Below are 14,580 nucleotides of genomic sequence, written 5' to 3'. Positions count from 1 at the left end.
ACTAAACTATGTTCAAATGATTTATAATTTATTTATCAAACTCTGCATTGCTCATTCACGTTATTTATAAAGGAATTAAGAATTAAAAGCATGATGTGACACTAATATCTTACTATAAAAACAAAACGTATTATTACAATAAGTATTGCATAAACCAGGAATGTGATAGAATTGATAAAAGTATTCAGTAAGGCTGTGAAAACGAAAACCACATTTAATGATGGCATATATTACTTCGATGCACTTTCGAAGGACACCGTTTATAGATTTTTTTTATTCTGATAACTTTTAATAGGATAATAAGAAGTGTCTAAAACTTTGATGACATTTTGTTCATCATTTAATGTTTTAATCATTTTTTCTAGAATCTCCGAATCTTACCGAATTACCTTCATCGAACAATATGACTGTAACTGTTGGAGGAACGGTTGGCTCATTAGTAATTGTAGCTATTGGAGTTATATTGGCCTTTGTTGCTATACGGTATGTGTTAAAGTAACATTCATGCAAATATTAACAAATCAAAGAACGATATCAAGTCCATTTTTCATGCACTCACTTTAGTAAACATTTCAATTCTGGATTAATTGTACTGAACTTTATTGCAAATATCATTAAAGGTATTTAATAAACACATTGTACACTATTCTTTGCAATTAGACTTAAACGAAAATCTACAAAAATGGCAAAGAGACAGTCATTTGTGATGGAAACAAAAACTTTCGATATAAAGAAATCGAAGAAGGACCTTCCTAATCCACCAAGTAAGCAAAATGAGGCTTATTTTTATTTATTTTACAGCTTTTTAGCTCACCTGAGCTAAAAGCTCAAGTGAGCTATTCTGAACACATTTTGTCCGTCGTCCGTCTGTCCGTCCGCCTGTCTGTCCGTTCGTCTGTCCGTCCGTTCGTCTGTCCGTCTGTCCGTCTGTAAGCTTTTTACATTTTGAACTTCTTCTCTAAAACCGCTTATCCAATTTCAACTAAATTTGGCACAAAACATCCTTATGGGAGGGCGAATATAAATTGCAGAAACAAAAGTCCGATCTGTATTCAAAGTGGAGAAAACTTTGAAACTGTAGAAAAAGGGGGTGCATTTTTAAGAATCTTCTTCTCAAGAACTACCGAGGCAAATTCAACGTAGTTTAGCATAAATTATTCTTATGGGAAGGAAATTATAAATTGCAAAAATTAAGGGGTAATTCTGTTTCAAATCTGAGTTATTACGAAAATAATGATAAAGGAAAGGCGTGTTTCAATCAGTTTCATAGCTTCGGGTTCAGCATCCGGTAAAATGATTCCATACTTCTAAAACGAGGTTCTTTGTTTAAAGCAGCCATGACATTATACGAACAAGGGTCGATCTGACTATGATGAATTTGCTTGTTGTGCAACAGTTCGCGTATGAAGGGAAATTTTCAAACATGCAAAATATATTGGTGCCGATTTTGTGAAGTAAATTGAGGCTAAATATTTCAATGCGTTGACAGTTTTCACACATGACGTTGGTGTTAGCTTGTTCTGATTTTCGTTTCGTTTTCATTATTTATGCTTTGTAACCTGGAAACTATCGTCTGTATTTCGTGATTTTTACGTATTAAATCAAACAGAGACTTCAGTAAATCAAACAGTTAACTGTTTTCCTGCGCAAATTAAGCAAAATCTGATGTAGGGGTTCTGAAATACAATTCATTCTATCGGTATTTCGGCATTATCTTTTGCGTAATGGAAAACTGATGCAATAGGTTTTGTTGAGATGCTCGGCATTTTCTCGAGTTTATTCAGTTTAAATAGAGTTTGATATCGCTGACGGAAATATGTAGGTATAAACATGTATATATATATGATTCATTTCGAAAAAATAAATTGTGTTCTTTATTTGTTATACATGTAGTGCATGTTTCTTGTGTTTAATTGTTTACAATTTCTATTTACTAACCATATTTGATTGTTAAGCTTCGAATTATAAGCAAGATACATAGATTTGCTCACAATTCTATGTTTGTACACAGATCTTAAAAACTAAAGATTAAAAAAGTAAAAAATGTCAATATTTATTAAGAAAATTTTCAAAGTCTGTTCTTCCAGAAACCAACTTTAACAACTTATTGTATTGTAAACTTAACCTTTTTAGCTCACCTGAGGGTGGGGCCACAATTGGGGGGGGGGGTCGAAGTTTAACATAGGAATATATAGAGTAAATCTTTAAAAATATTCTCCTCAGAAACTAATCAGCCAAGGAAGCTGAAACTTGTGTGAAAGCATCCTCAGGTAGTGTAGATTCAAAGTTGTGAAACTCATGATCCCCAGGGGTAGGGTGGGGCCACAATGGGGGGTCAAAGTTTAACAAAGGAATATATAGGGTAAATCTTTAAAAATCTTCTCAGAAACTAATCAGCCAGATGATTCTTTATAATTGTTAAGACTTTGGCCCCAGGACAATTCGTTGGCCTCCCGAGAAGGTTCAGAGTTTGATGTACGTTTATATCCCATATATTAACTATTGTTAAGGATCTTTTTGAGAACTGCAATACTCAACATGTGATATGACTATAAAATCATCCTGTTAGAAAAGGGACTAATGATTATAAACATAAGAATATCCAGGGGAAAATGGATTTTATTTATACAGGATCTACATGTATTATTGTACATTGTCCAGATAGTTTGTATTATGACTCCATTAAGCTGATTTTATCATATATATTGTTCCTCAGGTAAACGATGTGGCCCATGGGCCTCTTGTTGTTTATTTTTTTTTTTCTTTTTTGGGGGGGGGGGAGGATTATGACATATTAAACTCACAATAAGTATCCATGATAGGTTGTAGATCACAAATGTTGGAAGCAAATGGAAGTAGAGAGACCACATATGCTTTGCCTGAGAAAACTAAGCGGGGTCCTCCAACCAACAAAAACATTCCGATCAGAAATATGAAAGCACAGATTGCAAACATGTCTCTGAATGAAAACGCTGGATTTAAGAGTGAATACCATGTAAGATAAGTTTGTAACTGGTTTTGTTTTATTGCCAAGCATATTTGAAAACGATGAAACAAATTGTGTTTTCTTAGGAAGTAAAAATGTGTTTAATGTAAACATCACAGGACATACCTCGAGGAGAGCTTCACCCATGCTTTGAGGGAAAGAAACCGGAAAACAAAGTTAAAAATAGATACACTACCATATTCCCATGTACGTATTTTAACCAATTCAGATAATGTAAAAAGTAAAGTAGCATAAAATAAATATATTTTTTTCTGGTTCTAGATGATCACTCTCGAGTAATATTAAAGGAAGCAGCCAGCAATCAAGGGGGATACATTAATGCTAATTACATTGACGCAAGTATTTGATTTCTGATGTCTTTCATATAAACGAACAAATCATAAACTTTAATTAATAAAAGTTTTGTTTAACAATATTTCTTTAGAATTGAATGGAGTTTTTTTTTTTTTAATAGGATACTAAAGAAAGGCGGACATATATTGCTACCCAGGGTAACCTTTCTAATAATCGATTTTTCATTTACAGTTTTATTATTTTAATTTTAATCGATACTAAGATTTTTACTTTTTATTTTTCTAATCTTCGCAAGGTCCAAAACCAAAAACAATAGCAGATTTCTGGACCATGATTTGGCAGGAGGAAGTCTGTAACATTGTCTGTTTGACCAATCTAACAGAGGGAACAAAGGTGAACATATAATATATACATTTACGTTCCTTTGTAATTGCATCAAAAATACATTGCCGCTTTGACAATAAAAAATTGCGTGTCCGTCTGTTTAGGACAATGAGTCACTAAGATGACCTATTGCTATTGGTCTTCGTCTTTGCATGGTGGGTCGCCTGTTAACATTGATTTAAAACAACAAGGCCAATTGTTTCTACTTTTTAAATGAAGAAACTCCTCTTATACGAGGAGTATAAATTGTAAAAGTTATTACCTTACCATCTACGGAGTCTCATTTGCGGAACAAAATATGCTACACATTTGAGGAAAAAATGCATATAATGCCAGGATGCCCTCTACCTAAATCTTGAAATCCATGTCTCCTGGGTCAGAGGTTAAGACCCTAAGGTGGGGCCAATATTGCCATATAGTGAAAATGTATAAAATCTAAGACATTATACATTTTTATTTCCGTATATATCTTAGGAAAACAAAATAAATGGTCAAGATTTAATTAAAGCTGTCTACTTATATTTTGAAATCTATGGATATTTAGTCAATAGTTAAGGCCTGAGGGTGGGGTCAATAGAGCTTCATAGTGAAATTTATGAAATCTTAGAAAACCTTCTCTACTCCCATATACAATGTATGTTTGAAAAACTAAATGCAATATTATGTGATACTCAAGGAGTCTTCTGAGATAGTGAAACTATTAGTTCATAAGGCGGAGTTTGTGGCTTTTCAGTGATGGGTGACAAGTTTAGTCATTTTGTAAACATGTTTTTTTATGTCCTTCAGTCTATCAGGTAACATATTGCCGTTATAGTCGTCTTGGATCGTCCGTTAAGAGTTTCTTATAATTTTAACTTCATCTTAAAAACATTCATTTCATGTATTGTATGCTTGTAGCAATAGTCTGTACGCATGTTATTTGCTTTGTCAATGAAACAGTGAATATTTTGAATATAGGATATAGAAATTCCTCAACCCCACCCAACTTTATTAAATTTATAATTGCAAACATCTAATAATAAAAGCGGCGGTAACAGTTGGAGGAGTCTTGAATAATTCCGAAACAAAGCCTAAAATGCAAACAAGAAAGATCCATTAAGACATGTTGACCTCTTGTGGAAGTACATGTTTAGGATATATAAATTGATGACAATTTTAAAAACAGCCCATGCTAGTTATTGTTAAGTATTTTCAAAATCAAATCAAATTTCTATGCAAAAGCCATGCCATCCTGATAGCTAAGGGTCAGTTTGATGTTTAAATGATTTACTGTACTGGACCAAATGTTGACCTCAACTTTGCATTGCTCTTAATTGGATATTCGCACTCTTTTATGCGCTTCCAATAACTATTTTTCATAATGACAGAACAAGTGTGCCCAGTACTGGCCAGATATCAACGACAAACTACAGGGCGGGACGTTGACTGTTAGACATCTGGAGGAAAAAACCTACGCTGAGTACATCATCAGACGATTCAAGATACACAACAAATCGGTAAAACATAAGAATTAATATATAATGTTAGCAGTGTGAGATATGCATGGAAATTGCCGTTAATAGTAAATATATATATGGGATATCTTTTAAAACAAGACTGAGATTAAGTATATGTTATATTTAGTACATGTAATGTTTGCATATAGATTGTTATATAATAATAGAAACGTCTAAGTTTTAATTATGAAATAAGACACAACATAAACATCTTTATAATAAAAAAGGAACAAAACCACAATATTAACCAAACTACCAACCATTTTTTTAAAACTTTTTTTTGTTTCATGATTTGTGGATTTTTTTTTAATTTAAGTTTAATGTTAAAAAGTTATCAAGCGTCATTGCTGAAGCAAAGTTTCATCACTGCCCTGTACATAGATAATCAAAAAAAAATTTAGGTATAGGATATGTGTCATGTAGTAAAACAAAATGAATTATGCCAATATTTGACATTACATTGTAGGTAATAAATCTAATCACAATTTAATCACAAATAATACTTTTGAGATACATGCTACATAAATTTGATTATATTCATACCAAGGAAAATAGAATATTGAATATTTTACTTACTTTGACTTTTACTTAGTTGAGTCTATACCATGTATCGTATTTCTAATTACACGCGCTGATTCGATCTTTACATGATCCTATGATGACGCACTCCGGCCAGAAATGTCTTCTTTGCATGAAGTTTTAGAACGGGAGAATGAAGTTCATTTTATTTCTAAATGATGTAGGCTTAAAATGTTTAGCACACACCCCTGAAGAAATTCGTAGATGTCAGTAAAGAAAACACAGACTTAATTGGCACAATCAAATTCAGCCCCATAACGCCCCTTGTGTCTAAAAACACCAATGAAATGATATTATAAAGAAGAACGAAACATTCTGGTACACGTATTTCTTAGCAATATAGTGACGTGCATGAAACTTTCTTTAAAAACGTAACAAATTTAGAAAAGCAGGCAGGGAATGAAATCGCACCGTTATAATATATTCATAAGGAATAGTATTTTGATTTATAATGCGTATGTGGCTTTTTATACCCTATGAAGTGATTCGTTGGTAATTTTATAAAATCTCTGTAAAAATCAAAATTACAATTTGTTCTTAAAAGCATTATAAAAAGCATTATACCGAAAATGGTATCAATCTGTCGTTCAATCTTGTTTTTAATTCTATGAAAAAAACATTAAACACAATATTCTCATTAAAAATATTATCACATTAAAGTGAGTCATTTTGAATATTGTTAGATATTAGTAAAATCAAAAATTACCTTGATTTACTTGATGCAGTTTGTCATATACAAGTGTATCATGATGAAATTCATATCACTGTTGCAGGTTGTATTTGACCGTAATTTTTTTAATGTGGTTTATATTATCAGATTAAAATCAGGGAAACCCTTGTAGTAGGGATTACGAATGTAGCCAAATATTAAATATAGCAAAGTTTTGAAGAGTCTTTCGCCAAATTCTTTTTTTTTAAATCCCTGTAATAAATCTACGGTTATAAAAAAAAATTCAGATATAGCGTTTTACGGATATAGCAAATTGATATCGAGTCTTGTTTATAGCTATAACTAAGTTCTCTACAGTTAACATAACCAATTTAAAAACATATACATTTATATAGCATTCCACACATCTTTAATGGGGGTGTACGGCCATCTTGTACATTTGATAAGAATGTAAACATATCTTGAACTGGCTTGTTTCTGCCCGAAACTGACTAAAACTGTTGCCAAAAGACACAAAACAGTAAATATGAGATTCTACATGTTGTTTTGTATGCAGATTATTCATACATGAACAGAACAATGCCTTATTAGTCTATTAAAATAGCTGTCGAACTGTGCAACTACAGCCTTATTTTGAATTTTAGAAGTCTGAAAAAATATCAAGGAGATTCCCTAGTGTCCTCTCTACAATCATATGTTGAGAAAAAGTCTAAGCTTGCATATTTAAGTTGTAACTTTGTCGTAAAAGAGGGCACCCTATTCTTAAAATGGGTCTCATGATGTTCTTAAAATTACACATCTTATAAGCTTTTCAAAGGTTTTACTTTGATTCTCGGGAGAACGTGATGTTGGAACGTGAGGTTGGAAACCATTGGTACTATGAATTGTGGGTCAAAATTTACTGATTCCGAAAAAATATATCGGATCAATGTGTAAACGTTTGTGACGTCACACGATTATTTTTGATTGAAAGTGTACTGAGGTGAACTTTAGAGGTAACATTGACTGTATGTCGCTTACATCGTTATTGTTTTGTCTTGCTGATTCTCGTGAGAGAGTGAAGTGATAAAAATTGCCATGATTACAGGGAACTACTGGGACGATTAAAACGATGCATTACTGGTCCGATTTACTGACGCCAAAAAAATCCGTTGAATGAATGTGCAACTAGTCCGAATTTTCTATTCACATACGCCTTGCCGGTAGAGCTCGCTTCATTAATCAACTGCTTGGTCGCAAATGGACAGCCATAAATTTGAGAATCCATATTCGAACACACTTTCAATAAAAACTATACACAAAATCCCTGACAAAACAAATACACATTTAGTTCGCTTATAATTGCAATCCATGATTGGTGGTCAAACCATTTTTAGCCGGGCTCTGCTGAAAGCAGAGTCCTGGCTATAGGCAGGAAAATCGCCAATGTTACTATAAATAGCACAAATAAACAACAAACCAAACAGCGTTAAGGTTAAGCTTCCGCTATACCAAATAGTAAAACAAAGAGCCACGTTTTGTCAAAAGTGTTGGCATGTTGTTGTTTTTTAAAATTTCTAATAAATTGTTATCTTTTTTAGTTTTCTTATAAATAACGTGTTTTTAAAACATTACTATGCATTTTGGATATATAAAATGCGCATGAATTTCCATTATTGCTTGTTGCAAAATTCAAGGCAGCAACTGTTGAACTCTTTAACTTCTACTAGACAGACATATTGTTTGTTTATAGCCGCTTAAAAAATTTGGTCGCTCTCTGATGCTTTGCCGACATTAAAAGCATGAGAGAGAGAGAGAGAGAGAGAGAGAGAGAGAGAGAGAGAGAGAGATTTTCAGTCTTTACTACACAATATGCATAAAGACACACCAAAAGAGCCCGGCTTTCAGTACTTCAGTACTTTGGTTACAATTAGCAATTATTCTAATTCCCGATATGTAAATCATTTATAACGCGTTGTTAAAAATTTGGAGTAAAGAAGCTTTCTTTCATTATTGTTTTAGGGATTTTTTTACTTGAATTTTCATTCCTATAATTAAGGTTTCTAAAGAAGGATTTCATCTTTAATAAACATGAAAAATGGGGATGAGGAAAAATTCAACATAAATTATTTAAACGGATTTTTAAAGACGTTTTTAATTCCGATTTTGTTTTAAAATGCATTACAAATGTACATGAATTTGCAGGCTCCAAAAAGAAAACTATAATCACTTATCTGTAAATTCGTTTTTTTAAGTGTTCTTTTTTCGACAAACGTTAAGTCTCAGCTTATTAGAAAATACCAAACTAAAATGTAATAAAGTATTCTCAAATGAGTTTAAATGCCTTACAGCTGCATCGTACGATGTCTACGATATTACAGTATCAAAAAAAATCCATACGAAGCAACAATCTTTAAAAGTTAAACTTTTTCGCCTATTTACACATTTAGAATCGGTCTCCTTTAAATCTTCGAAATATGAAAAGTAGAGAAAAAAATTCTTCATGGCCTTACAAGAAACAAACAAAAATGCATCATTAAAATGTTAAGAAAATGGAACTGTTTGGTTACTTTCCCCGAATGATTAGTTTTTTCTAGGAGCATGTTATCCATCGTTTGTTAACAAAGCCAACTTCAGAAATTTTAGTGAACAAAATGTATAAAGGGTTATTTCTGAGGTGCCAAAACTATGACCTTTTATTTACAACAATGTCAAAGTCTTAATAAAAATATAGCCGCCTCGACGTCAGGGGCGAATTTTGATATGAAGCAAAAATTACACGATACTCGATTGTGTCCACCTGTTATAAAAACAATTTTGTGTACATCAGTTATGGCTTAATTGACCGAGAAACCTTCTGCAAGGTATTATTTTATACACATACTTAGCATAACGAAGTTTAATGTCAAATCGGACCAGGCAGCCTTTAAAAAATGATGGATGTGTATGCGAACGCAACAAAGTAAATCTATATGAATATTGGTATCGATTGTGTTCTATTAAAACATGTTATGTAGAAACATAAAGAATTATAGGGAAAAGTCGGAAGTAAAATATGCCAAAACACGAATTATTTAAATACTTTATAATTTGAGCTTAACTCATTTTTGTAGACCAGAACAGACCGTCAAGTGACGATGTTCCACTTCACCACGTGGTCAGATCATGGAGTGGCCGATCCCCTCAGTCTGGTCGTGTTTCATCGTCACGTGATCAGAGCCACTGCTAACTCTGCTGGGAAGTACACAGTGGTACACTGCAGGTAACAATGTGGGGGAATTATGCACTCAGCAGGAGATAGAAATGACTACTGCCACTTTTAAAATAACAATTAATATTTTTCCACGTCTAATAGATAAAACAAAATACTTGGAATTTCATAAACATTTTACCGGTTAATTAAATTTGCCTTACATTGACGACAATAATACATATACCAAACGACAACTTTATTTTGGTGGGGGGGGGGGGGGTATTATACATCTTACAGTGATTGAACACATATTTCATAATTAACAACGACTAATAGGATTGAAAAAAGTCTTATAAAAATTTCAAACACTTAACGCTGACAAATGTTTTTATACCAAATACTGCGTATGTTGTGTCAGAATGTTTATGTTAAAGGTTTTGGTTGTTTTATTATCAACCAATTGTTCTTATCAAAATTTGAGTAACATCACCAATCAATGTTGTTTAGTTTTCAAAAAACTGAAAAGTTAGGTGTACCAGAACAAAATCTCCAAAAAATATTCATTGTTTGATTTGATTTTAGTGCAGGAGTTGGTAGGACCGGAACGTACATTGCCTTAGACGCCCTCTACCGAGAAGGAGAGAGAACTGGTAAAATCAACGTACCGATGTACGTCAGAACAATGAGGAAAGACAGAATGAACATGATTCAGGGAGATGTAGGGTGTTTTTATTAATTAAAATGTATAAAAACATTTTACAGTTCTACCTCACTTTAAAGTAACACACCAACTAACAACAAGTGTTTTTATTATACTTTCAAGTTAAATATAGAATTCTGTTTGGCTTAAACGCAGTTTATAATCTGTTTTTTTATTCTTTCATGTTAAATACTGAAGTCTGATTGGTTTAGACGCAGTTGATAAACCGTTATATTACCCCCAGCGTTAGCAACACATTTAGCAACGGGTAACACAACGAATTGTTACATGCGCGTAAATCATGCGCGTACGGTTCGCCATAGAATTCATGTCATTTCTATATAAAAGTAGTAAACAAATTCTCTCAAATTAAGACATTCAGTATAATAAATAAATAGCGCATGTTTTGGGGGATAACAGTTGAAAACCATTGTCAACCTTTGGTTTGCGTCGTTTGACAATGGTTTCCTCGGGGTGTCAATTTCAACTGTTCCCTCCCAAACAGGCACTATTTATATACTATAACCCTTAGCGTTGGCAAAACACATGACAACGGGTAACACAACGACCTGCTACATGCGCAAATATTTTGCGCGCATGGTCAGCCGTAGAATTCACGTTATCAGTAAAGTTTTCTTTAAAATTATGACATTTAGTAAAATTACCTAAATAATGCTTGTTTGGGAGGGCAACAGTTGAAAATAACATCCCTCGAACATTATGTTTGTTTATTGTGGCATAGCTATATATGTATTTAATATTATTTATTTCATTACTTTGCATCCATCATCTCGTTGTGGCTGCCAGATTGTCCTTGTTATATTTTTATCAAAGACACTGTAATTTAATTACTAGTAAATCTCGCTTGTATTACTGTGCATTTATGGTAAAATTGAGAAGGAATTTAAAACATTATTATTTATGGTCGTTCATGGCATTTAAAAAAAATAAAACTAAATATCATTTTGATACATGTTCTCTACAACCTTTTTTTTCAATTTGATATTGAAGAAAAAAGCAGGCAGATTTTTTGTTTTGGTTGCTAAAAACCGCATTTGTGCATGTTCATGAAATGATTTTGTTATCGCGTGGATAAAATTTCCTTCTAAATAATATCCTCAATCCAGGTTTTATTTAATTTGCTGATTGATTACAGAATTTTAGTTTCCTTAAAAAATAAAGCATCTTATGTAATCAAGGTTTCGTATTGAAATTTAACATCTTGATTGGAAGAAAATTTAGTATAATAAATCTTATTTGAAATCAAGGAAATGACATTTGACTTAGAGGAAACAATTTTTACTCTTTCAAAGCACTCTTTTGTCTTTGTTTACAAGGAGTGATTCAAACAGTCTTCCTTTAAGGTCTTTTCCCGGGTCTCTTCCTTGATCAACATGTTTTCCTCGTGACAAATATCTCGCCCAATACGTCGAATGATGTTTTACAAAATACAACCTAAACAAATTTACAAACTTCATCAAACATTTATTTTTTAAAATGTATACCGTTTAACATACTGATATTTAATACAAGTACATTTAGATTATTTAAAATCTTCATGAAACGATCATTATTGTGGTTTAAATGCATTTCAGAAGTTTTAAAAAAAACACAACCTGAAAAAAATTACAACGTCGACAAAATCATTTTTAAATGTTAAGCGTTTCACGTAATGATATGTTATTCAAGTAAATTTATGCTTTTTTAAATTTTCTTGAAATATATCAGTATACCTGTGTATGTGGTGACATGTATTTGTGAAATTATAACTTTCTTTTCCCAAAGGACCAGTACAGGTTGCTCTATCTAGCACTAAGAGACGCCTTCAGTGGTCGGTCCAAATGTTTGAAAACAGAAAAGTTTCTGAGTCACTACCAAGAACATTCCTGTTATACCAATTGTGGAGATGTAGAACAAAAGCAATTATATTCTTCCGATATAGAGGTAAAAACACCTGAACATCGAACTTTTGGTTTACACTTAGTTTTCTTTTTTTGTGTTTTTTTTTGTTATAGTGTTTATTACTTACTCATTTGTTATCCTTTTGTTCCACTGTCAAATTGATCAATGATCAATTAAATGAATGTAATTTTTGTTCTGTATTTGTAGGAGTTACTGTCCTTGAGAAAGGAGTATACACAACAAGATTACATATCTGGTCGGGCTCAGATATCAGCTAACTACACAGAGAGCGTACTTCCTGGTAAAGAATATCAAATCAATACTTCAAAAGTTTTCATCAAAGAGTAAAATGAATTTCATATTTTTCAAACGTTTACAGATTATATTTTTTTTTACTTTTGTATATCGTAGTTGAAGAGTTCTTGTGTCATCTGTCCTACATAAAGGGTCATAATACATACTACAACGCAGTTCTTCTCCAGGTAGAATATAACAAAAATATACACCTTTGATTTTGATTTTGACATAATGATCATGAGGTTAATTTCAACATGACCTTTTATATTTTTCCTATTAACAAAAATTCCCTCCAATTTCAATAAATAGTAATTCTTATTTAAACATCTTTTACGCAAGGCAAGTCAAATGAAGTGTCTGTCATAAACTAATGAAGTTGAAGTTACTCGGACACAATATATTTTTCTCAATTTATGTGTTTCATACAGTCGTACCTGGAGAAGGACTCCCTGATCAGCGCCCAGTACCCTCTACCAGACAACACCGAGGACTTCCTTAGACTGATCAAGGACTTTGACGCACGTGTTGTCGTTTTCCTGTGTCCACTCAAGGACATCGAATCTGTAAGGAAAATCTTGTCTCTGTTTAACATCTTTTATCTACTTATCTATTTATCTATATATCTATTGATCTTTATATCTGTAAACCTCTAATTCGGAACATGCTGTATTTTTTTGTTACAGACATCCAAATGGTATCCATCGGAAGGCCAAACAAAATTTGATGGAATGTTCTACATTAAGAACCTATCCTCCTCTAAGGCCTCAAACGTTACAATAAACAAATTAAATATACAGCCAACGGTATATTTTGTTAAACGAAAACTAAAGTAAAGTATTGAAAAAAGGAATAACAGCATTCATGCAACAACTGTTATTCAGTAACAACTAAGCACTAGATATACGAACATTCAAATAATTTAAATATCTTAAGGAATCGTGCAGCAACTTATACTATAATTATTCAAACATAATAAAGCATTGATGTTTTTATTATGTTTAGGGGTTTAACCAAATGGACATAACCGTTTTGGAATGCCCAAAATGGAGAGAAAAACAGAAAACTTCTGATAAAAGAATTCTTTTGGATGTGATCAAGTCTGTCAAAACTGAAAAGACGAACGAAAAGGGACGGGTTCTAGTTCTGTCAAGGTACATTATAATACTGAGCGTTTAAAGTGCTATGATCGAATGGGGTACTTTCCTTATATTTAAAAAAAAACCTGTTATTTACATTAAGAACAATACAATCATATAAAAGAATTTAAAAATGAAAAGCGATTTTCCAATTTATATAAAACTTTAATAGAATAAAATTGTGACATTAAAATTAAATGTTATTTACGCAATGCATTATTATAAGGTAAATGAGCATATACGGTCTTTGTAAGGAGTAAAGAATCATTCTTTGGGTATAATGAGGTGATACTTTTGGTCGGGGTGCGATCAAGTCCAATAAAGCCCCAAGGGCGTAATGATAAGTTTGACCACACTCCGACGGAAATTATTACATCATAATATTCAAACACTGGTTTCTTATTGCTTATATCTATTGTTTTCAATTTTTACACTTTTAAACTACATTTTAAAACCACAAATGTTTCATGTAGCACATGCTATGTATTGCTACGAAGCGTAGCCAATGCTGTTTATCCGTTATGCTATATTACACGCACATGTTTTGTCGCTAATCGTTTATGAAAATATTGGGCAATGTGGTTCAAAAGTTGATTCGTAATGCAATCACAGACAAGTTGAAAATGTAAATATTTCCAAATAACAAGTACTTTAAATACACATTTTCAAACATGATCTTATTTATTATCCACATAAAACATCATGCATTTTAGGTAGTATCAATCATATAGGGGGTACAGGTGTGCTCGATTATTCTTTTGAACAAATTAACTTAAAGCATTATATTTTGTTTACTACTTAGTGATGGAGCTACACGCTGTGGTCCTTTCTTTGTTGTATACAACGTGTTGGAACAGATCTCCGTAGACAGAGAGGTGGACATCTTTACAGCTGTACGTCAGATCCAGATACGGAGACCAGAGTGTGTCTCCACTGTGGTAAG

The 14,580-nt window shown here is 32.4% G+C and overlaps 1 protein-coding gene across 2 annotated transcripts in view; it reads left to right on the top strand.

Moving 5' to 3' along the window:
• Positions 1-14,580, top strand: part of LOC128172968 (receptor-type tyrosine-protein phosphatase epsilon-like) — a 29,733-nt gene that overhangs the window by 13,601 nt on the left and 1,552 nt on the right. The window contains exons 9-25 of one of the 2 annotated variants that reach the window (XM_052838706.1): positions 366-483; positions 661-764; positions 2,823-2,995; positions 3,106-3,193; positions 3,269-3,342; positions 3,462-3,498; positions 3,597-3,694; positions 5,053-5,181; positions 9,523-9,671; positions 10,185-10,320; positions 12,088-12,246; positions 12,412-12,505; positions 12,616-12,686; positions 12,930-13,064; positions 13,185-13,304; positions 13,504-13,652; positions 14,440-14,575. In XM_052838706.1, the coding sequence (XP_052694666.1) occupies positions 366-483; positions 661-764; positions 2,823-2,995; positions 3,106-3,193; positions 3,269-3,342; positions 3,462-3,498; positions 3,597-3,694; positions 5,053-5,181; positions 9,523-9,671; positions 10,185-10,320; positions 12,088-12,246; positions 12,412-12,505; positions 12,616-12,686; positions 12,930-13,064; positions 13,185-13,304; positions 13,504-13,652; positions 14,440-14,575 (1,970 nt within the window). Of the gene's footprint in view, positions 1-365; positions 484-660; positions 765-2,822; positions 2,996-3,105; positions 3,194-3,268; positions 3,343-3,461; positions 3,499-3,596; positions 3,695-5,052; positions 5,182-9,522; positions 9,672-10,184; positions 10,321-12,087; positions 12,247-12,411; positions 12,506-12,615; positions 12,687-12,929; positions 13,065-13,184; positions 13,331-13,503; positions 13,653-14,439; positions 14,576-14,580 lie in introns of those variants that run through there. The other variant, XM_052838707.1, reaches the window with a different exon arrangement.

This window comes from Crassostrea angulata, chromosome 2, assembly GCF_025612915.1.
Source record: "Crassostrea angulata isolate pt1a10 chromosome 2, ASM2561291v2, whole genome shotgun sequence".
NCBI classification, from domain to species: domain Eukaryota; kingdom Metazoa; phylum Mollusca; class Bivalvia; order Ostreida; family Ostreidae; genus Magallana; species Magallana angulata.
The sequence above is the reverse complement of the archived record's forward strand: the minus strand, read 5'-3'. Positions and strand labels throughout refer to the sequence as shown.